We start from the raw sequence: 23753 nt of genomic DNA on the forward strand, positions 1-23753 counted from the left end.
CCTCACACAGCTCCCCCCAGACTCAGATACAGGCCTCACACAGCTCCACCAGACCTAGATACAGGCCTCACACAGCTCCACCAGACCTAGATACAGGCCTCACACAGCTCCACCAAACCCCGACACAGGCCTCACACAGCTCCACCAAACCCCGACACCGGCCTCACACAGCTCCAGCAGACCTAGATACAGGCCTCATACAGCTCCCTCAGAGCAGGTACAGGTTCACACAGTTCCCTCAGACCCAGGTACAGGTTCACACAGTTCCCTCAGACCCAGATACAGGTCTCACACAGATCCCCCAGACCCTGATACAGACCTCACACAACTCCCCTCGACTCAGACCCAGACCTCACACAGCTCCCCCAGACCTGATATAGACCTTTTACACCACCCCCAGATCCAGATACCGATTTCACACAACCTCTGGGGAATCATCACATTATGTAAATCCTGTCAGATAAGAGATTCTGAATACTTAATAACATTCTTGAAAATATTTGCTTACCCTCTTTCCTGGTGGACCTGGAGGTCCCACTTCACCAGTTGGACCAGGAGACCCCTATGAAGGAAGGAAAGATAGCGAGTTTCAGATGTTAATAAATACACAGACTAATCTGGAACATTGCAGAATCAGAGAGCTCCCTCCATCACTACTTACAGCTTGTCCTTGCTCCCCAGTCTCTCCCCTTTCTCCCTTGACACCGTCCTGACCCTAAACAGAGACAAATAAAAAGACCAGCATAAGAATGACTACAATGGATCAGTTATGAACATAATGGTATGCCTCCATTTTCAGATGTTATCCGCTGGGTTAACCATTTCCCATGCTGTTTCCCAAGACTGTAGGTACACACGCCAATAGCATAGATTGTCACCACCACAAGAACCTAGGGGTACATTGCACAACACCATTAAGCTCCAAAGGAGAAAGAAAACAGACTCCAAGACTGCTACCTGGCAATGTTTACATCCAGAACTGACAGGTTGTAGAAAAAAAAAGGTGTGGTGTTTTGAGTGAGAAAAGCATGGGAATACAGGGAGGTGAGAGGGTATACAAGGGGGGGAATTAGGAGAGAGATAACAAGGTGTAGAGCTGGATGAACACAGCAGGCCAAGCAGCATCAGAGGAGCAGGAAGGCTGACGTTTCGGGCCTAGACCCTTCTTCAGAAAATCTTTTTCCGGAGGGAGGAGGGTAACTTCTTCAGGGTAGGCATCCTTAGAAGAGGCTTCGCAGTGGGGTTAAAATTGTTTCAGAGATAGTAAGAACTGCAGATGCTGGAGAATCTGAGATAACAAGGCGTAGAGCTGGATGAACACAGCAGGCCAAGCAGCATCAGAGAAGCAGGAAGGCTGACGTTTCAGGCCTAGACCCTTCTTCAGAGGAATTAGGATCTCAAGGAGAACATACATGAAAAAATGGACATATCAATAGGGATAGGACAGAATGAAATGCTATTTCCTTTCTGTAGAGGTGTTACTGACAATCCTTCTACAGGTCGTACAAAAGCTGTCCACATACAAGGACAGTGTTCAGACCTAGAACAGCCTGTCACCTTGTAGGGGAAGCATTCACTTCTGGAACAGTCTGTCGGTACACACTGGGACAATGCTCAGATATAGAACAGACCGTTGACAAACAGTGGCTGTATTCATAGAGAGAGCAAACTGTTCATGCATCGGAGCAGTACTCACTTCTCAAGTTCATTGTCTGTAGATTGGAACATTATTGACAACTACAACAGCCTGTCTCTATACAGAGGCAGAATTGAGGCATAAGCCCTTTGTCAGCCAATCTAGAGCAGTTCTTTTGGCAAATTGCAATACATTCTACCCACCTCTACCTCTGCCCACAAAAAAGGGGCAGTGTACAATCATAGAACAGCCTACCCTTGGATAGGGGCAATGAACTAGAATTACATTTCCTTTTAGATGAAAGCAATATTCACACCCTGAACAGCCTGTTTTTCTGCGGAAGTCTGTGTCTCTAAATATAGAAGCTATGTTCACATGTAGTTCATCCTATCCGTTTATAGAGGCAATATTCTCATCTGGAACAACCTGTCCACACAGAGTTTTCATATCTAGAAGAGCTGTTTCTATATAAAAACAGCAGTGTTCACATTTACATCATTCTGCTTTGGTCAACTGCTTTAATTGAAGAGCCTGGGATGGAGAACTTGGGGAAGATTCTTTGGATTGAGTATCCATAACACATGCCTTGTTAAGGTAGAAGGAAGCAAGAGGTAAAGCTCGAAGCAATGAATAGGTTTTCAGCTTGAATGCCTTGAAGTCGAGTGAGGATGAGTAACATTTGGACAGACTGTTGCTGTCACCATCATTACGACCAGCTGTGATCAGTCCTATATGGCTGGGAAGGGCCAGTCACACTCACCTAATGGTGGAAAAACCACTGGATATCAGGACATAATTCTGAGCCCAAGCTCTAGCCTTGAAGAATGCTTTCAATAGGTTTCAAACCATGCACCTTCTGACGTGGAGTTGAGTGGAAGTATATGCCAAGTTGTCAAAAGGATTGTTCTAAGTTGGCTTACAATGAGCTTTTACTTCAAAAGGCTATAGAGTGTAGCCGAAACAGATGCCTGAAGGAGACCGAAGTTCCAAATGAATGGGCAGTATAGACTGGAGCAAAAGGCAGTTTGATCAGTTTGATCAGTTTAGATTCTACACAGGAAGGAAAGAGGAAGACCTGGAAAATGCAGTATAATTCTAATCTCAAACCGGGGTTTGTATGGATGAATGTGACACAAGAAACTCAACACCATTCAGGACAAAGCAATCCACTCACCTGACACCCCATCCACGGCCTTAAAACATTCACTCCCACCACCAATGATGCATATGGCAGCAATGTGTACCATATTCAGGGTTCACTGCAGCAACTCAAAAAGGCTTCTCCAACAGCACACTCCAAACCCACAATCTCTACCATCTAGAAGGATGGGGCAGTGGATACAAGGGAACACCCCAATCTGCAAGCTCCCCAATCTGCAAGCTCCCCTCCATGCCACTCACCATTCCAACTGGGAACTATGTTGCATTCATTCACTGTTGCTGGGTCAAAATCGCAGAAATCTTCCCCCACCAGCATGGTGGGTGAACATGCATGCACCCCTCTTACACCCATCCTTTGGACTGCAGCAGATCAAAAAGATGGATAGCCACCAAAGTTATCAAGAGCGAATAGGGATGGAAACAATGGTGCCTTCAATGGAAACAGGGATAGAAGGAATGAAAGGGCAAAGTTCTGGCAAACATCATTGCTGATACTGAGTACTTAGAGCCTGTTCACACTTACACGTGGTCCAGGTTCACCACCAGGGCCGGGGTCACCAGGGAAGCCAACAGGACCCTACAGTAAGAGAAAAGAGATGGAATAAATAAGAGGTCAGAAGGCTTGTAGCAGTTACCAGTCTTGTAACCTGTGGATGGAGAGCTGTACATCAAGATCAGCATTGAAAGGTTGAGAGTTCGATCAACATGAAACCCATATTTTTTTGTTTTGTTTTTCATTCACAGGATGTGGGTGTTGCTGGGCAGCCTAGCATTTATTGCCTGTCCCTAATCTCCCAGAAGGCAATTAAGCTGCTGTGGGTTTGGAGTCACATGTAGACCAGACCAGGTAAGGATAGCAGATTTGTTCCCTGAAGTGCACTGATGAACTAGATGGGTATTTTTTTCCCAACAACAGGTTTTCTATCAATTCTGTACAGAGGGCAGTTCTTTACAAATACCAAAAGAGGGACACATCCTTGGAACATAAACTCTATTTCTTTCTCTCTGCAGAGGCTGTCTGACCAGCTAGGTATTTTCAACATTCCCCCTTTTTTAATTACAGTTCAATTGAATATCAGACCTTTCCCCAGTAGTAAAGAAGCTAAACCCCTCAGTTCTCTGAGCACCAAATACATTAGGAATCAAAAATGCAGCCATCAGGCAGATTTGCAGCCTACTTACAGGATTGCCCTTGGGTCCATCGTCGCCAATGGGCCCTCTAGTACCTGGAGGCCCAGCTTCACCAGGTTGGCCAGTTTCTCCTTTTTCTCCTCTTTCACCTTTTGGACCCTGCGTTTAAATAAAAACACAGCATTTGAGAAAAGACCACTTATTAGCTTCCTATTAAATTGATGTTCACATTTTACTTCACTCAATTTGCCTCTCCCTTACTCACCCAGTGACACATCCTCTGTCGTGGCTTATACTACCTTCAGACACAGGCCTTCAGCCATTTGTGCAAGAGACTTTTCCTCATCAGGCAGGCCTAGACCGACAGACAGCCCAGACTGTACCAGCCTCACCCACCTTCCATTCCCATGACATGATTGGTACCCACTTTAGTCTTTGCATTGCATTGGGAAAAAACAACAAATCAGGATGAAGAGAAGAAAAATTAACATGTCCCACTTGGTGCCACAGAGGTGCTTTTAGGCAAAGATGGGATACCAAGCAAAGGTACTGCTGCCCACTTGGAAACTTGGTCTAAGAGGTGGGCTTTTGCAAAGAAGCTTGGAGGGAAAGAAAAGAGAGTGGGTTGGGGAAAGGAATTCCAGAGTAGCAACACTGCTAGTGGTGAGGCAAAGATGGGACAAAGGGAATGGCTTGACATGTAGAAATTGAAACCTTTCCCTTGAATTGGGCTAAGAGGCATAGTGCATTCACTATGAAGTAACATGCAGTACCTAACATGCATAACATTAAATTGAGGGAACTCTGTGTTGCCTGGAATTTTTCCCCTCCATATCACACATTATTGAATCACAAAACTAGCTGATTTGTATACGGCAAGATCTCACGTGTGATAATTATCAAAGAAGTTATTTGATGCCATTAGTTGAGGGGTAAATGCTAGCTAGGAAATGACTACTGTTCTTCCAGTAATACTATGGGATGTTCATACATACCAGAGAGGGTAGGCAAACCTTGTTTGGATTTCTGATTTAGTTTGATCTGGGTGCCAGATTATTGCACCTCCCTTCCTGTCCCACTGAGCTACAGATCACTCTGACTCGCTGTCATTTGGCCACGGTCTAAATCTACACCCTAGACTTCCGAATGTGTTAAGGCTAAAACATTTTTACACCTTGAAAGCACAAGTACTTACCTTTCGCCCGGGAAGACCTTGGATTCCAGGAGCACCGGATTCTCCAGCTTCACCCTACAGGGAAGACAGCATTCATTGTCAGCATCTGCGTGAACAGTAATTGTAGCAGCTCAAGAAATATTCATGATCCCTCTGGTTCGACTTACAATAGACTACAACTTTGTTATATTTCAGAAAGTCAGATGGTGTAGAATGCAAACAGAGTCAATCTTTGCGAACTTTTATAAAAATTTAATTAGAGGTGCACATTTCAAGCATGCATTTCCTAATCTAATATCCTACACATTACTGTTTATAGGGGCTCAAGTGAATCCTCAGTGATTGCGCACCACCCCATACAATTAATTACAAATAACATACAATTCATGCATCCACTCCTCAGTTTTTCAGGTATAAAATACAAGAGATTGTCAAAATTATCAAAATATATATTATAGTTAAAGTGTGATTATTTTTCCTTTATGTTTCTGTTTTTTTACTGCTCATCTAGCTATAGTAGTCATTTCTTGTCTCTTTGGTTTGCTGTTTAATTCATTGCATACTGCCCAAATCACATTGTAATATCTCTTATTTGCAGCAACTCCAAGGATCGTTAAACCATGCCCTTTCTCACCTCACCTAAACTGTAGTCTTAAAAAGCCCAAGATCAGCACAATCTGACCAACACAGCTTGAGTTTACTTTTATTTTTTTTTCTAACACTGCCCCTTCACGTTCCCGAATTCGAGACAATCAGTGACTTCCGGTGTTTATTAACTGCCAAACTGACTCCGTGACCCAGTATAGCTATCAACCAAATTAGATCTAACTGGGTACATCAATTACATAGTCTACAAGCCATTCATCCCAAATGATGTGGGCTCGTGCTTATGCTGCCTGCAAGCCTCTTTCCACCCCATGCATATCAGACAATCAGCATATCTGTCAACCCCTCCAGTTTCCCTGAAGTGTATCAGTCCTGTTCACCTCAGTCACTATCCTACATTCTAACAAAACTCTGCATAAAGAGCCTTCTGCAGAATTCCCCATTGGGGTCACATATTTACAAGCCCTACTATTGGTCTCCCCAACAAGTGGAACATCTTCTCTACAGTCGCCTCATCAAAACACTGCACAATTTTAAACAGCAGATGAAATGAGAAGCGTAGGTTGTTCGTCCCCTTGAATGTACTTTACCGGTCTAGATGACCATGACTGATTCGCAACTCCAAATTTACTTGACACTCAGCTCCCCAATTCCCTTAGACACAAAGCAGCTACCAATTTCACTCATATATATTCACTGACTGAGTCTTTACAATCCATTTGGCTAGAGGTCTCCAAATGCTCACAACCCCTGGAATGAAGAATTCTTTCAACATAGTTCTAAATGGTTGACCCCTTATTCTGAGACTGTGACACCCTAGTTCCAGACTCACCAGTCAGGCTAAATTTAATTTCTACCCTGGTCAAGCCCCTTAAAAACTTACTAAGTTTCAATGAGATGACCTCCCACTCTTTTAAACTCTAGAGTGCACAGGCACAGTCTCCTCAATCTGCCTTCAGATGTAAAAGGCAGGAGGATGGCACTAAGTCATGATGCTCATTTAGAGACATGACGGGCAGAATAGCCTGCTTCTGTGCTATAGCAGTTCTTTGATTTATAGGATAGCCTTCTGATCCCAGGAACTAATCTGGTGAATCTTCACTGCGTCCCATCTGAAAGGATATCCCTCTTGAGACAAGGAGACGAAAACTGCTCACAGTATTCCAGGTGTGGTCTCACCTTTGCCCAACTCTGGAGAAATTCAACATGACTAATTCGCAGATGAGGGCGTATCCTATGAAGTAAGGTCAGACAGACTAAGCCTTTTTACACTGGCATTTAGGAGGAGGATGGCTGCCTGAAGGGACAACAGGCTGGATACTCAAAGCATGTTTCCTCTACTAGGGAGATGAGAACTGTGGATAGGGGAACTCTTGTGGTGCAGTGGAAGTATCCCTATCACTGAGTCAGGGGGCTCAGATTCAAGCCCTACCTCTAGTCATATTAAAGATCACTGATTAGGTTGATTAGAAAATATCTAGAAATAGGAGATAGAATAAGATGTTTCTCTGTGAAGACAGATGAGGGCAATGTTTTTCTCCAGATGTGTTAGTCTGTGGAATTCACTTCCCCAGAAAGTTGTGGAAGCTGGGTCCTTGAAATGCTGAATGCAGAGTTGTTTGATTTGTGATAGACAAGGGAGTCAATGGTCATGGGGATCAAACAGGAGAGTGGAATTGAAACCACAGTCAGATCAGTCACGATCTCATTGAAAGGTGGAGGTGACCTGCAAGGCGAAATGGCTTAATCCTCCTCATAAGTCCCATGTTCCAATACAATCACAGCAAGTGTTCCTTATTCTCATAGTCCAATCTGCTTGTAATAAACTTCAACCTCTATTTTGTTATCTTAATTGTTGCCTGTGATTGTACGTTACTTTTCTGAGATTGGTCTGCAAGGACATTAAAATCACACCGAACAAATTTGAAAAATATTCTTTTTTTCTCTTTTCTGACAAAATGAATTGTTCCACACTTCCCTGGATTTTCCAGCTCCTGTCATGTTGTTGCTCTCTTGCCTAACCTGGCCTTTGCACCTTCTCACAAATCGAATGTTCATACCTTCCTCCTGCAGTTCGAGATTGGCCTCCACCAAGGCCAGAAGGAGATGCATAGAACATAGAACATAGAACATTACAGCGCAGTACAGGCCCTTCGGCCCTCGATGTTGCGCCGACCTGTGAAACCAATCTGAAGCCTATCTAACCTAAACTATTCCATTATCATCCATATGTTTATCCAATGACCATTTAAATGCCCTTAAAGTGGGCGAGTCTACTATTTTTGCAGGCAGGGCATTCCACGCCCTTACTACTCTCTGAGTAAAGAACCTACCTCTGACATCTGTCCTATATCTATCACCCCTCAATTTAAAGCTATGTTCCCTCGTGCTAGCCATCACCATCCGAGGAAAAAGGCTCCCACTGTCCACCCTATCTAATCCTCTGATCATCTTGTATGTCTCTATCAAGTCACTTCTTAACCTTCTTCTCTCTAATGAAAACAGCCTCAAGACCCTCAGCCTTTCCTCATAAGACCTTCCCTCCATACCAGGCAACATCCTGGTAAATCTCCTCTGCACCCTTTCCAATGCTTCCACATCCTTCCTATAATGCGGTGACCAGAACTGTACGCAATACTCCAAGTGCAGCCGCACCAGAGTTTTGTACAGCTGCAACATGACCTCATGGCTCCGAAACTCAATCCCTCTACCAATAAAACCTAACATACTGTACGCCTTCTTAACAACGCTATCAACCTGGGTGGCAACTTTCAGTGATCTATGCACATGGACACCGAGATCTTTCTGCTCATGGTTGGCACCTCCATGGGGGTTATGGCTCCAGTGTGGGAAATCTTGGGCATGAGATACCCACAAGTTGGTGGGAACATTGTATTTTTTGGGGAGAACTTTGAGCACGAGCATGAGGTGTTTTCTCTGCCCTGCTCAACCCACCACTCCCCGACAATTGCAAGCCACAACAAAGCACAGAATGAAAAGCCTATTATTGTGTCAGGCATGTGCGCAACTTGGGCCACCCACAGCTGCTGATTAAATATGACCAGTGCCTGATCCACACCAATTTCGTGCACTCTCACACCCTTTATATGGACACCTCTCACTCAAGTGCAAACTCACGATGCATCTCCTGCTTCCTCTGGGTTTTCCAACATCTTACCTTTTCTCCAATGGACCCTGGGTTGCCAATGCCTCCGGGGGGACCTTGAGGACCCTGTGGACGAAGGGACAGAAAATAGGACATGAGAATGTGTTCAGGGGTTGAGCATTGCCATGGGTCAATCAACTATTTACTCAAGTAGAGAAATGAGGCTAACACTTACATCTGCTCCATTTGGACCTGCAGGGCCTGTTGGACCAGGAGGACCAGGTGGACCCTGTGAGAGGAAAGACAAAAAGAGTCGTGAGGGATATATATTTAGGGTGTTGCAGGAGTGGGTTACTGACAGTGTCACAGATAGAGAGACCAGGACAGAAACTCACCATGGGACCAACATCACCAGTTTCACCCTTGGTTCCTGAAGGCCCAGGCATTCCCTACAAAATAAAACATGACCAAATTAGCTGCTTGCCTTCGAGTCAGAGCCAGATATCACATGGTATTAATTCAAACCCTTGACAGGGTAAAGAATTGCTGCATCAGGGGAGGGAATCAAGTCAGTCGAGAGACCACAGGGGAAGAGCATATGGGTGGGGGATGTCACCAAGGAGGAGTATGTAGGGTGGGAGATTGTTATGGAGGACTATGAGTGGGGGGTGAGGGGGAGATTGTTAGGGAGGAATATGTGGCAGGGTGATATCGTAAGGGAGGAGTGTGTGGGGAGGATGTTTAGGGACGAGCGTATTGGGTAAGATGGTTAGGGAGAAGTGTATGTGGCAAGGGGAGATTGTTAGGGAGAAATGTTTTGGGGGGGGAGATTGTTAGGGAGGAATGTGTTGGGGGGGAGGTGGTTAGGGAGGAGTACGTGGCGGGGGGGGTTAGTAGGGAGGATGGGGTCGGGGGGGTGGAAATTGCTGGGGGGATGGTTAGGGAGGAATATGTTGGGGGAGGAAGGTTAGGGAGGAGTGTGTTGGGAAGTGAGATTGAAAGGAAGAAGTGTGTTGTGGAAGGATACTGAAAGGGAGGAGTGTGTGGGGCGGTAGACCATAAAGGAGAAGTGTTGGGGTGAGAATATGGGAAGAGAATCAGATGCAAGTTGTGTGTTGCGCAGGTGATCAGAACAGGGCAGAGAGAGGACCTGACAGTGGGAGCTGATGGGGGTGCGAGCAAATGGGTAGGTGATGGTGAAGGGAGGAGAATGAAGGAGATGATAAAGGGTGGTTTGTGAAGTAAGAAATGGAAAAGGGTGGAGTGTTAAGGAAGAGATGGGAAAGGGCTAGGACGTAGGCATTTCTGGCTTGTCCAGCTTTTATTGTCCGTTCCTGTTTGCTGGTGGTGAGCTTCCTTCCTGAACTGTTGCAGTCCAAGCAGTATTTATATGGCTAGTCCAATTCCAGTTCTGATTCCTCCAGGTTGTTGATAGTGGGAGATTCAGAGAGAGTCTTGCAATTGGATGTTGGGCAGTGGTTAGATCCTCCCTTGTTGGGAATGATCAGTCCCTGGCACTTGTGTAGCACGAATAGTAACTGTCACTAATCAGCCCCTGGATGTTGCTACATATGAACAAGGGCTGCGTCAGCACCTGTGGAGTTGGAAATGGTGCAATCATCGGTCAGCATCCCCACTTCTGACCTTATCATGGAGGAAAGGACATTGATGAAGCAGCTGATGATGGTTGGACCAAGGACACTACCCTGGGCAACTCCTGTAGAGATGTCCTGGAGCTGAGATGACTGACCTCATCCACAACCATTTTCCTATGTGCCCAGGCATGACTCTAACCAGTGAAGAGTTTGCCCCCAATATACATTGATTTCAGTTTTGCCAGGGATCCTCGATGCCACACTTGGTCAAATGTGGCTTTGACGTCAAGGGCTGTCACTCTCACCTCACACCTGGAATTCAGCTCTTTTGTCCATGTTTGAACCAAGGCAGTAATGACGTCAGGAGCTGAGTGGTCCTGGCGGAACCCAAACTGGACATCAACGTGCACGTGTTAGCATTGTTGATGACACCTTTCAGAGAGTGGACTGGTGGTAATTGGATGGGTTGAATATGACCTGCTTTTTGAGTGCAGGGCACATCTGGGCAATTTCCCACATTGTCGGGTAGATTCCAGAGTTGTAGCTGTACTGGAACAGCTTTATTAGGGGTGTGTGGCAATTTCTGGAGCTCAAGTCTTTAGTACTGTTGCTGGAATGTTGTCAGGGTCTTTGCAGGATCTTGTATCTCCAACTGTTTCTTGATATCACGTGAAATGAGCTGTTGGTAAAAGACTGGCCTCCATAATACTGGGGACTTCAGGAGGCAGCTGAGATGGATCACCCACTCGGCACTTCTAGCTGAAGATTGCTGTGAATGCTTCAGCATTATCTTTTGCACTGGTGTGCTGGTCTCCCCCGTTATTGAGATGGGGATACTTGTGAAGCCTAGTTCTCGAATGACTTGTTTAACCATCAACAACCATTTACAACTGGATGTGGGATCATTTTTCGTTCATGTGGGATCACTTAGTCCTGTCTATCACAAGGTGTTGTCTCAGTGAATAGCCCTCGCCCAGTGTATATTTCCCATCTCAGTATAACCCCATTCCCCTATTCCCAAAACGTTCACTCTTCCTCCTAGTATGTTCCCTCGTGCCCCAGTTTGACCTCCCCACTGTGCATCTCCAGTATTCCCCATCCCTCTGAAATATTCCCGCTGTCCTCATCGACTCCTATCCCCAAAATATTCGACCTTTGGATGCCCCCCCACCTTCAGTGTTTGACTCTGCCCCGCCCAAGTATGTTCCCCACCTCTCAAAGTGCCACCTATTCATCCTGTCCCCTCTACTGGCACTGGGAGGAACGAGACCCATCTCATCTCCCTTTCAGGCATTCCACAGATTAGCCCCGTTAACTGACCTGCAGGCCAATTGGTCCTGGTGATCCTGGAAAGCCTCTGGGACCGTCATCACCTTTCTGTCCAAAGTGTCCCTGCTGGCCCCTCAGGCCAGGCTCTCCATCAGCACCCTGCAGGAGGAAACGGGGGCAGCACAGTGTCAGATCTGGGCTCAAGCTACCTTTTGGACCCTTCTGACCTAAGCATCTTGAGACCTCTCCAGTCAGACTGAATTCTATTTGTGGGTCCCAATCGAGCGACCTGCCTCTCCCACCACACTCATCACCCTCCCTCTGTCGCAACTAATCAGCTCCACGCATTCATGCATATGCCAGTGGAGCAACGAGGCATCACTATGGTGACTGAGATATGCCTCCATTGGGAATTCTAGGCTGGAGTTTCAGCTTTGCAATGGAGGGCCCCTTTAAGATGGTTGCCATTCTTCGAGTCGGTCTGGACCTCTGGACCTGCCTGCCCAGAGGTGCGGCAGACATTAGGAGATTCGCTGCCCAGCGTAGCTTATACTGGCAATTGATCATCCTTGCTGCACCACGAGTATCATCATAACTTTTACCAATCACTCACTCAGGTTTCTGAGATGCTCAATCTGTGCTCTGGGAGTGGGTGAGGTTACGGTTGTTTTAACCTCACTGGATCAGCTGCGATGCTGAGCTTGCGTCATGCTTGATATTGGGCATTTTACCAGAGGATGGGGATGGGGGTATGTGTACTACCAGTGTTACATTGGAAACATAGAAAAAGAGCACGAATAGGCCACTCAGCCCCTCAAGCCTGCTGTGTCATTCAACCAAATAATGGTTGATCTCTACAGCAAGACCACTGTTGCACTGACCCGATATCCCTTGGTATAAGGCCATAAGACGTGGCAGCGGAAGTAGGCCATTGAACCTATCAATTTTGCTCCACCATTCAATGAGATCATGGCTGTTCTGATAATCTTAAACTCTGCTTACTTGTCTTTTCCCACAACCCTTGCTTCCCTTATTGATTAAAAATCTGTCTGTCTCAGCCTTGGATATACATAATGACCCACCCTCAACAGTCCTCTGTGGTAAAGAATTCAATAGAATCACTACCCCTGAGAAAATAAATTTCTCCTCATTTCTGTCTTAAATGGGTAACTTTAGTATCTAGAAACTGATCAATCTTAGTCTTGAACAAACTTGACTGAACTACCATGTAGGGTATGAATTTCAAAGGTCCAATTCTCTTAGAAAGAAGAGCATCCTCTTCAACCCAGCCTTAAATGACCTGCCCTTATTCAGAGAATATGTCCCCTTGGTTGTAAACTGCACCACCTCCGAACCCCGCCCCCAGTCCCAAGCAAAAGGGTGCAACATCTTTCCTGCATCCTCACTGCCGAGTCCTGTTGCCACCCCCAGCCCAATCCTGTAGGCTCCCTCATGGACTGTTCAGGTTAAAATTGCCGCCCTGGGAGATAGTCAGAATTGCAGATGCTGGAGTCAGAGATAACACAGTGTGGAGCTGGAGGAAGACAGCAGGCCAGGCAGCAGCAGATGAGCAGGAAAGTTGACGTTTTGGGTCGGGACCTGGCCTGCTGTGTTCCCCCAGCTCCACACTGTGGTATCTCTGACTCCAGCATCTGCAGTTCTTACTGAGTGAGTTATAACCCCACCGCAAAGCCGAAGATGGCTCCTGACCCGAAACGTCAACTTTCCTGCTCCTCTGTTGCTGCCTGGCCTGCTGTTTTCCTCCAGCTCCACACTGTTATCTCTAAAATTGTCCCCCTCTTGTGTTTGTGATTTTCTTAAAATTTGAATTGATCACGTTTTAATTCTGTGTCTGAATATTTGCTCCATCCTATCCCCAAGGATTTACTAAGATACATGGCACATAAACAGGCCATTCAGTCCAATGTTTATTCTCCACTCGAACCTCCACCCTGTTTCTCACCTAAATCTACCATCTGAACTATCAATTTCCATCTCCCACAAATACTTCATTGTTTTTCCTTTGTTAAAATCAGGAATATGTTTGAAGCATTTAAAATTGTTAATGAATAACTAGCTCAAGTAACCAGTACTGATCTGACACGATTGTGGGAGTACGTATGTGTGTAGCAAATCTCCATAAAGGCTGGTGGAATGACATACATTAGAAACATAGAAAATAGCAGCAGCAGTAAGCCATTTGGCCTTTCAAGCCTGCTCTGCTATTCAATATGATTATGTCCGATCATCCATACTCTGTCCCCATTTTCTCCTCATACCATTTCATGCTTTTTGCTTTATGGTTTATATCTAATTCCTTCTTGAAAACATTAAATGTTTTGGCCTCAGCTACTTTCTGTGATAGAGAATTCTAAAGGCTCACCACTCTGTGGGTGAAAACATTCTCCTCATCTCAGTCCAAATTGTCTCCCTCATATCCTTAGACTGTTACCTCTAATTTTGAAGCCACAGTCATTCCTGTGTTTACCCTGTCTAGTTCTTTCCAATTTTATAGATTTACTCTACATGATCCAAGTGCTTTATGAATCTACAAAAGTTCACTACTCCAACGTGTTCCCAACTGTTCTCCCACATTGTACCCTCCCTAAACTTGGGATCATTCAATACGCTGCCTCAGTGTCCTAACTGAGAGCTTGTCCTGTTCCTTCATTTCATCCTGTGCTCAATAACTGGCATCAGTTCCAAATCAAGCAACAGCTCAATTTTAAAGCTTTCCTCCTTGGTCTCAAATCTCTCCATGGCCTCGCTCCCTCCCGATCACTACAATCTCCTCCAGCCCAATAACCCTCCGAGATTTCCTACTCTTCCAATTCTGGCCTAATGAGCAGACCTAATTTTTAATCCCTGACATTATTGGTGGCCATGCCTTCAGTTTCCTGGGCTCCAAAGTCAAGAATTCACTCTCTAAACCTCCCTGACTATGACCTCTTTTATGATTATCTTTAAAACTAACCAAATTCAGTCAAGATTTTGGTCACCCTCCCTAATGCCTCCATACATGTTTTATTACACTCCTCTGAAGTATCACCAACGGTGTCATATAAATGCAAGCAATCATTGTATGTGTTATCTGCTAACTCCCCGTGGTAGACAGATTCTTGATTATCAAGGTGGTGAAAGATTACTGAGATCGTGCAGGAGTCTAAAATTGCATTTAGAAACAGATCAACCATGATCTTACTGAATGGGGGACCAAGCTCAAAGGACTGAATGGCCTTATTGTTCCTTGTTCAGAATAATCATTATTAAATGCTGGCCAGTGTCGTGGGGCATCCCAAACATTGTTAGTGTAGAAATATCAGCTACGTTACGCACAACAAACTCTCACAAACAGCTGTACAACAATGGCCAATGAGTGCGTTTTTCCTGATTCTGGTCTGGAGATAAATATTGGGCCAGGAGCCACTAGGGAGAGTTCCCTTGTCATCCTTCAAAAACAACCACACGGGAGTTTTTTTTACATCCACCTTTAGTCTTTTACTGACTCAGCTGCGAAAGCTGCACCTTCAATCATATCTTGCCGCCTCAGTGCCCCACTTTTCACCAGGGTGTTGCCTGGGGTGGAGCATTTCAGCTATGAAGACAGGCTGCATAAGTTCAAGTTGTTTTCTTTACAGCAGAGAAGTCTGAAAGAGTACCTGATAGAGGTATATAAGATTATGAGAGGCACGAATAGGAAATAGAAAGCAGCTGTTCCCAGTGGTCGAGGTGTCAATAACAAGGAGGCACAATTTAAAAGTGAAAGGCAGGAAGGGATTCGTAGGAATTTGAGGCAAATCTTTTTCATCCAACGGGCAATGAGGGTCTGGAATGTGTTGCCTGAGATGGTAGTTGAGGTGGGAAACCTCACAACCATTAAAAAAGTACTTGGATGAGCAGTGTCAATACAGTGTGGAGCTGGAGAAACACAACAAGTCAGGCAGCATCAGTGCGCAGGAAAGTTAATGTTTCAGGTTTACACTCTTGAAGGGCATAAACCCAAAACATCGACTTTCCTGCTCCTCTGACACTGCCCGTCCTGCTGTGTTCCTCCAGCTCCAAACCATATTGACTCTGATTCCAGCATCTGCAAATTATTGCTATCTCTCCACTTGGATGAGCACTTGAAATTCATAATATTCAAGGCCTTGTGCAGGAACAAGTGGGACTAATGTATGTGCTCATGCACTTTTGGCATAAAGACTCAGTGGGCTGAAGGAACTCTGCTGCGGATTTTTTTTGTTTCTTTTTAAATTCATCACGGATTAGGCTTTGCTGGCTCAGCCAGCATTTGTTATCCATCTCTATTTGCTCAGAGGGCAGTTAGAGTCAACCACATTGCTGTTGGTCTGGAGTCACATATAGACCAGACCAGATAAGGACAGCAATGTCTTTCTCTAAAGGACATTAGTGTAACACATAGGGTTTTCCCCAGCAATTGACAACAGTTCCACGGTCATCATTAGACTCTTGACTCCAACTGTTTTTATTTTATTCAAATTCCACCATTTACCATGGTGACATTTGAACCTGGATCCGCAGCGCATTACTAAGTGTTTTTTTAAAAAATTGTCCAGTAATAATACCCTTGCTTCCCCTTGCTATGAGTATTGTATGATTCTATGGAAATGATATTTTGTTCCAACCCGAACTCCACAACCTGTGAGCCCAAAGGTGAGAGCACTGCCCAATGACCCACAGCAGTCAATTCTCGTCTTTGTGGCAGACCAGGTTCAGAAAAATTGCTCACTCCCAGTAATGGTGTGTACTTACTGCAGGACCTGGCTGACCAACGGGACCAATTGGACCTGGAGGACCAGGTGGACCCTGAAACAAATCGAAAAACACACATGAGATGTTATAAATCCCATGGACAAAAATCATAGAAAGACAATTACATCAAGAATTACTTATGTACTACTGTTAGACAACAGCTAAACACTCTGTGCATTTTGTACATTATGTTAATCTACACTTTAATTTAAAAGATCCTAATAGTTTTATTAATGCCATTGATTTAACTGATTAGACAGGGCTATTGAAACTTCTAAATTGCCACAGAGCTAGAGGTGGAAAGGAGACCCTGAATGATATTCATTTGATTTTCTTATTAATTAAGTATTGGCCTTCATATATATCTTGTTCTCCACCTTCTGGCCTGTTCTGCATAAGGGACAGACCCATCATTCCAAAAGTATCACTGCAACAGCTGTCCCCTCATACTTCATTTGGGCCTTGAAAGATTTAGAAATTCTACACAGCTCATAGACATAAAATCCAAGGAATTCCATACAACAACAAGGCCTAGAAATTCCATGAAGCCTTGACAACAAGGCCCATAAATTTCACAAAGTTAAGACAATAAGGGCCATAAATTCCATGCAGCCTTGACAACAAGACCTAGAAATTCAGCCTGGACAAGGCCCATAAATTTCATAGAACCTAAGCTTGGAGATATAGAAATTCCACAAAAGTGTAAACAACAAGGCACAGAGATTCTATAAAGGCTAGACAACAGGCCAATAAATTTCAAGGGGCCTAGATAATAAAGGCCATAAATTCCACAAGCTGTAGTTGCCCCATGGAAATTCCACAGAGCCTAGACAACAAGGCCCAGCCATACAATGAAACCTAGCTACCATAAATTTGAAGGAAGCTGGACAAAAGATCTCGAGATTTCACAGGCCAAGGCACCAAAACTGCCTGCTTATACAGTTCAGCTTGGGCGCAGATAGAGATATACTGAAGACAATATCCATTTAGTTACACCATCCTTTGCAACTCACACGGTTACTCTGCTATGAAATGAAGTTTCAAATCAAAGACCCTCCAGACACAATTCCCCTCCCGACCTGGGGTCAGCTTAGACTGATAATTGTACTTACATGTTCACCTTTGTTGCCCTTCCTCCCCTTGTGTCCAGGTTCACCTACTTCACCCTGGAGAACAAGGAAAGAGAAATAAAGAATACCTCCCACTCACTCACAATTAACTCCGAGAACCCAGATCATTTTATTCAGTTTAACAGTGGATTTGCCCATATTGCACGAAATCCCACAAGATAGGAGTGGTCTGATGTTGCACACTGCTAAATTTCGTGTTCTTGTGAAGTTTACGCCACAACTACTTTCCACTGGAAAGGCAGGCCAGCATTGGGTACTGCACAGGACACTACTTTGAGACATATTTCCCAGTGATGGGACAGCTTAGAAGGACACCACAAGAGCAACCCCACTGTCTACTATCCACCCACACCGCCACCCCCACCCCGATCACCCAATTTCTACTGTTTATCATATAGGCTACACCTCCATGTGTCAAAATCCAAAATCCAATTCTCCTGCTACCCTTACCACGCAGTAGAGGGGACTTCGGCAGGAGCAGGAGAGGGGATTTGCAGAGGATGTGGATCTAATTGGACTTTTAGTTATAAGCAAAGATTGGACAGCCTGGGGTTGTTTCTTTTGGGAAGCAGGTGGCTGAGGGGAGACCAAAGTGTACCTATGTACCTCTAGGCAGAGGGAGTGAACAAGCAGCACAGTGGCTCAGTGGTTAGCACTGCTACCTCACAGCACCAGGGACCTGGGTTCGATTCCACCCTTGGGCGACTGTCTGTGTGGAGTTTGCACATTCTCCCTGTGTCTGCGTGGGTTTCCTCTGGGTGCTCTGGTTTCCTCCCACAGTCCAAAGATGTGCAGGCTAGGTAGATTGGCCATGCTAAATTGCCCATAGTGTTCAGGGATGAGTGGTATAGGGGAATGGGCCTGGGTGGGATCCTCTGAGGGTCAGTGTGGACTTGTTGGGCCGAAGGGCCTGTTTCCACACTGTAGGGATTCTATGATCTATGAACCAGGGGAGAAGAATTAAAAGGCAAGAGATTTATAGTAGATGGGTGGGGGGAAATAATTTCATCCACAGGGTAGAAATGTAGAAATGGCTCCAGCTCCAGATGGGCACCTTCACTTGTGTGGCACCTGCTGCCTCTTCCCAGGATTTTGTGGGAGACCAGGGATAGGACCATCCTCCCACCCCTCTCCCAAGGGGATGCTCTGAGCCCCTCACCTGAAGAAACATTGCCACCAGCAAAATTGACCTTACCTTGTCGCCATCCTCGCCAGGGCCTCCAGGGGTGCCCGCAGGCCCTGGAAGTCCGACAGGGCCTTGGACACCGTCTCGGCCAGCGGGACCAATCGGGCCTTTACCACCCTGCATATCAAAGAGAGAGAGAAAACAGAAAGTTGGCAAACAGGAAGCCATGAGCACACCTCCCCGCAACCGAAGCTGTTTAAGCCCTCAAATCAAGGGTATGGTTTACTCCCCACCCCAACCCACTCACCTCGCTAAAAGCTCCAATAACACCGCACCCCGACAAAACAAATAGCAACTCGACAGCCCACCATTCTCCTTCACATTGAACCCACCCTCCCTCCTCCCACAGAGAAAAAGCAGTGAAAGACAAACAAAGCAGTGACATTTCGAGTGATGTCAAGCGGCGCAGACTCGAAGGCTGAGTGGCCTTTTTCTGTGCTGTACGCCTCTCTGACGCTACAGTGGTACAGGAGCACCATTCTGAGGTACACAATACTAGTTGCAGTAGTGTGCGTGTCTTTTCAAAGTTGTCCTGGCTTACTTTCCCCCTCTGGAACCGAAGGACATTTTATCCATCCCATTCTTTGGAACTGAAGGGACCATCTACCCCTTCCCGTCTCCCCACCCTCAACCCTCGATCCCCTAGCCCACTCCCCATCATCCAACAGATAACTGGTACCCACAGCCCTTGAACAGCAAGAATGGTACAACCAATAGGTACAGAACCAATGGGTGCAGTACAGCGACCTGCTTCTTTGGCCCACTGCCCTCTTCAGAAGCCAAAGGGCAGACTTACCGGCACTCCTTTCTCCCCTGCTGGGCCAGGCGGTCCCTGAGGTCCTGGACGTCCTGGGAGACCGATGGGACCCCCAGGTCCTGATTTGCCTCTCACTCCAGGGGAGCCCTGAAACAGACGATTGGTGGGGGAGGAGTGGGATATGGAAGAGAATGTGGTAGGGTGAAAGGGGTCAAAGAGGAAATAAGTTCATAAATTCACCAGAGATAGGGGAGAAAGAAAACTTTCTGGGTAACTGCCAACACACGGATAATCTGAAATTGGCTCAACCTCAGAATATGAGAGTCACCACAGGACATGAATGTTTCAACAAATTCCCTTGCCCCACTGTCATCGTCCTTGGTAGGTCACACAGCATAACACAGAACCCCTCCCTGCAATGTATGAGGGGATGAGGAATGCTCCCTGTCCCAGTGATAGTGCTTTAAGGAAGGAAATCTGCTGAACTTACCTCATCTGGCCTATATGTGGCTCCACCCCACTGCAATGTGCTTGACTCTTAACTGCCCTCTCTGCAATAGGAGACAGGTGACAAATGCTGACTCAGCCAGCAACAGCCACATTCCACGAAGGAATAAAAAAATCCAGGGCCACATGGTCATGTGCTTGGCTATCCTGAAACATTTCAGGTTCCCTGTTGTCCAAACCAAAGTGAAGAAATTGATGGAAAATGATTGAGCACTGGGCAAAGTCTCATTCCAAAATGTCTCCACTGCATGCCCACCCCCTGACTCTTTTGCTGGGTTCGGACATTTAAGGAAGTCTTGTGGCTCATTGGTATCTGCTTGGAAGAGCCAGAAGATCTGGGTTCAAGTCCCACTGAAGAACATGAAGGTCAAGTACAGAGATGTTTATTATTTGGCCAAATACGGTGATAATGAGCAGGCGATGGTGATTGGAAGGAACTCCTGGTCAAACATATGATAATAAAGTTGGAGCCTCCGTCATCACCATCTTTACCTCAAAACTATAACATGGAGAAAGTGCCTATTGACCCAGCAGTACTGACTCTCCAAGTGAACTGCAATACAGAACCAGCAAGGGCTTTATGAGATACAGAGTCAACTTGGATAGATAGAGACAAGATATGGATCAGGGATAATCGAGCTGAATGATGAATAAGGTTGTGACAATTGAACAGATTCCCATTTCAACGGAGTATCAGAGCACAGCTTCAGGCTACTCCCTAGCAAACGTGGCTGATCCACTGTCAACTTGACAGAGATTGTCAACGGATAACTCTTGGACCTGGTGTTGTGTCTTCTTTAAGCTTCTTGTCTGTTACAGCTAATCTGTACCTCCTGGAGTGTGGGGCAGAGTTAGATTCCTCCTTAGGAGCCTACAATATTCACCTTCTAATCCAGAGCCTGGTGACACCACCGAGTCAAATCGGGGTCAGGGTTGAATTTCTCGCACATCTCAAAGGGAATGCTCAACATTTTACAACAAACAGAGTCCATTTAAAATGAGTCCCCACATATGGTAGCAAAGAGAAAAATGAGCGAAGGATAGTCTCAATGTGCATAACATTGGATGGTTGGGGAGTGTGGTTGGAAATGATGCAATCCATCTCCAATCTGACCAGGAACACTGGCGTCATGGATAATACTCTCACCCATTCCCTGGAGGGAGCGGAGATCAGGAGTGTCAAGTCCCAAAGCTGCCTCGATTGGCAATGCAGGCTGCTTTATCCCCTTACCCACTGAGGTATGGTTACCAAACTACCCTTCCCAGGTGATGTTAGCCCTTCCCTCAGTGCAACGAAGCCAGATACTTACAGCTGGACCAGGTGGTCCCGGGGGACCCTGGCCACCTTTCAATCCTGGTCCACCCTGCGAAAGAAGGAAAGAATTCAACTCATTATCAATTGCAAGCCACGAACCAGGCTGACCCAGCATTTAGAGGCCCTATGTTCACTTGCAGTTTAGGACATTACCATATAACCCTATTGCCCAATATTAATTCCATCCACAAGCAGTTAAGAAAGCAAGTGGTATATCCACATTCTGCTGCAATGAGATTGGGAGTACCACACAAGTGACAGGGAAGTCTCACTACAATTATACATGGTATTGGCACCCCATACCTGGATATCACAGGGTGTAATGTTTACCCAAGGAAAGGCATGATTACCCAATGTACAATTAAGGTTCACTGGGTTAGTTCCTGGGATGAGGGAACTGTCTTCTGGGAAAAGATCGAATAGTTTAAGCCAATGTTCTGTGAGATTCAGAAGATGTAGAAGTGGTCTCATTGAGACCTACAAAATTCTAAAGTGGCTTGACAGGGTAAGCCAGGTGGACAGAGGTTGTTTCCTCCTGGATGGGGAATTTGGAACACAAGAGGTCACAATGTCAGGATAAAGGGACCAGTCATTTAGGAGCACGATAAGGAGAAATACCTTTGCTCAGAGTTGAGAGTCGTTGGACTTCACTCCCTCCTTGGACTGTGGATGTTCAGTCATCAAGTATAAACAAGGTACAGTTCAATAGGCTTTAGGGTATTGAGGGAATTAAAAAGTCAGGGGAGCACATAGAGGTAGAGTTGGCTCTAGTCTGGCTTCTTAAGTTTAATGGGGAAGTGTTCTACAATAATGTCGTATATCCCTACGCCCCGTTGTGAGGCTATTACAGGACATTGTCATGTCTTCATAGAATCAAAGAATCCCTACAGTGTGGAAACAGGCCATTCGGCCCAACAAGTCCACACCGCCCCTTCGAAGAGCATCCCACCCAGACCCATTCCCCTCTCCCTGCATTTCCCATGTCTAACCCACCTAACCTAAACATCCCTGAACACTATGGGCAATTTAGCATGGCCAATCCACCTACCCTGCACATCTTTGGATTGTGGGAGGAAACCAGAGCACCTGGAGGTCTTTATTACCTCTTTTACAGTTATTGTAAAATATTATCATACATCCCTGTGGCCCTACTTGGAATATTACAGGATATTATCAAAAATATCCTATTACCCCATGTGGAGCATTATAGGATATTGCCATATAAAATCTGTGGCTTTATGTAGTGAGATTGCCCACAGTGGTAGGGAAAATAGGGCAGAGACAGAGAGAAGTGGGAGGGTAGCAGAAATGGGAGGTAGAGGAGATAGACACAGAGAGAGAGAGAGAGAGAGAGAGAGAGAGAGAGAGAGAGACAGAGAGACACAGAGAGAGAGAGAGACAGACACAGAGAGAGAGAGAGAGACACACAGACAGAAAGAAAGAGAGAGTAGCGAGAGAAAAGGGAAGGGAGAGCATAGAGATAAAGCAAAAGCAAGGAGAGAAAGTAGCGAGAAGGCAGTGATGTGGGAGACAGAACGGGCAGGGAGAGGCAGATCGAGGATGAGGGATGTGTAGGTGCAGATAAAGTAGGAGGGAGAGTGTTATCTCATATGTGGCTTGTTTTCTGAAACACTTAGTCCAATTCACTGGATTTTTCCTCACAACTTCAAATCCTGACACCCAGAATCATCAGAGTGTCACAGAGAATGGTTTCGCAGCGTAACAAAGCTGTTGTTTCCCACTCAGTCGAATCCTTGACTCCCAAGTCATTTAGACTAGCAGTGCTGTACTTGAATGCTTCATTTACTCACCGGAGATCCGGGCAATCCAGTCTCACCAGGGAATCCTCTCAAGCCTGGGGGCCCATTCTTACCAGAGGGTCCAGGTGGTCCGGGGTCACCCTGTGGAAGAGAATGCAGGGATAATGACTTAACTACAGTTCAATAGGAGGACGGTCAGTTAAGTTGGATCCCAAACCAACTCAGTCAGTCAGAATAAACGTTTTGATTTATTTTTCAAAATACAGCTATCTCACTTGAGATATAAACAACTAAATCAAAATGAAAGAGACAATTGCAAGGTTTGCTTGAGTGAAACAAACAGAAATGTTATTACCTACTAACATAAGAAAAATAATATGAGACAAATACACACACAAATACATACATGTAATAAGCTTAAAAAGGTAGTATAGAATAAAGACAGGAAGAATAGACTATGCTTCCTTTTTACAAAAAAATTACCTCAGTGTGTTTAAGATGTTGTGTTTTAAACCTGAGACCACTCTTTGACTGTTGATTCTATTCAGCAGCAGTGGTGAAGTTTGTAGATTTTGAGTTCTCGGTGAATGGTTGATATTCCAAGTAAGTTGTTCAGCAGGCATAGGCTTCGAGAATGGGAGACAACA

At 45.5% G+C, this 23753-nt stretch overlaps 1 protein-coding gene across 2 annotated transcripts in view; it reads right to left on the bottom strand.

Annotated features, from left to right (window-relative positions):
• The window catches only part of LOC109912388 (collagen alpha-1(V) chain-like), a 103820-nt gene that overhangs the window by 27158 nt on the left and 52909 nt on the right, over positions 1-23753 (bottom strand). For both annotated transcript variants that reach the window (XM_048616639.1, XM_048616638.1), the window contains exons 29-43: positions 23158-23247; positions 21342-21395; positions 19564-19671; positions 18777-18884; positions 17564-17617; positions 16452-16505; positions 11730-11837; positions 9210-9263; positions 9050-9103; positions 8887-8940; positions 5124-5177; positions 3980-4087; positions 3321-3374; positions 662-715; positions 509-562 (exon numbers count right to left, since the gene is read on the bottom strand). In XM_048616639.1, coding sequence (XP_048472596.1) covers positions 509-562; positions 662-715; positions 3321-3374; positions 3980-4087; positions 5124-5177; positions 8887-8940; positions 9050-9103; positions 9210-9263; positions 11730-11837; positions 16452-16505; positions 17564-17617; positions 18777-18884; positions 19564-19671; positions 21342-21395; positions 23158-23247 — 1062 coding nt within the window. The remainder of the gene's footprint in view (positions 1-508; positions 563-661; positions 716-3320; positions 3375-3979; positions 4088-5123; positions 5178-8886; positions 8941-9049; positions 9104-9209; positions 9264-11729; positions 11838-16451; positions 16506-17563; positions 17618-18776; positions 18885-19563; positions 19672-21341; positions 21396-23157; positions 23248-23753) is intronic.

Source organism: Rhincodon typus, chromosome 35 (assembly GCF_021869965.1).
Source record: "Rhincodon typus isolate 14 chromosome 35, sRhiTyp1.1, whole genome shotgun sequence".
NCBI classification, from domain to species: domain Eukaryota; kingdom Metazoa; phylum Chordata; class Chondrichthyes; order Orectolobiformes; family Rhincodontidae; genus Rhincodon; species Rhincodon typus.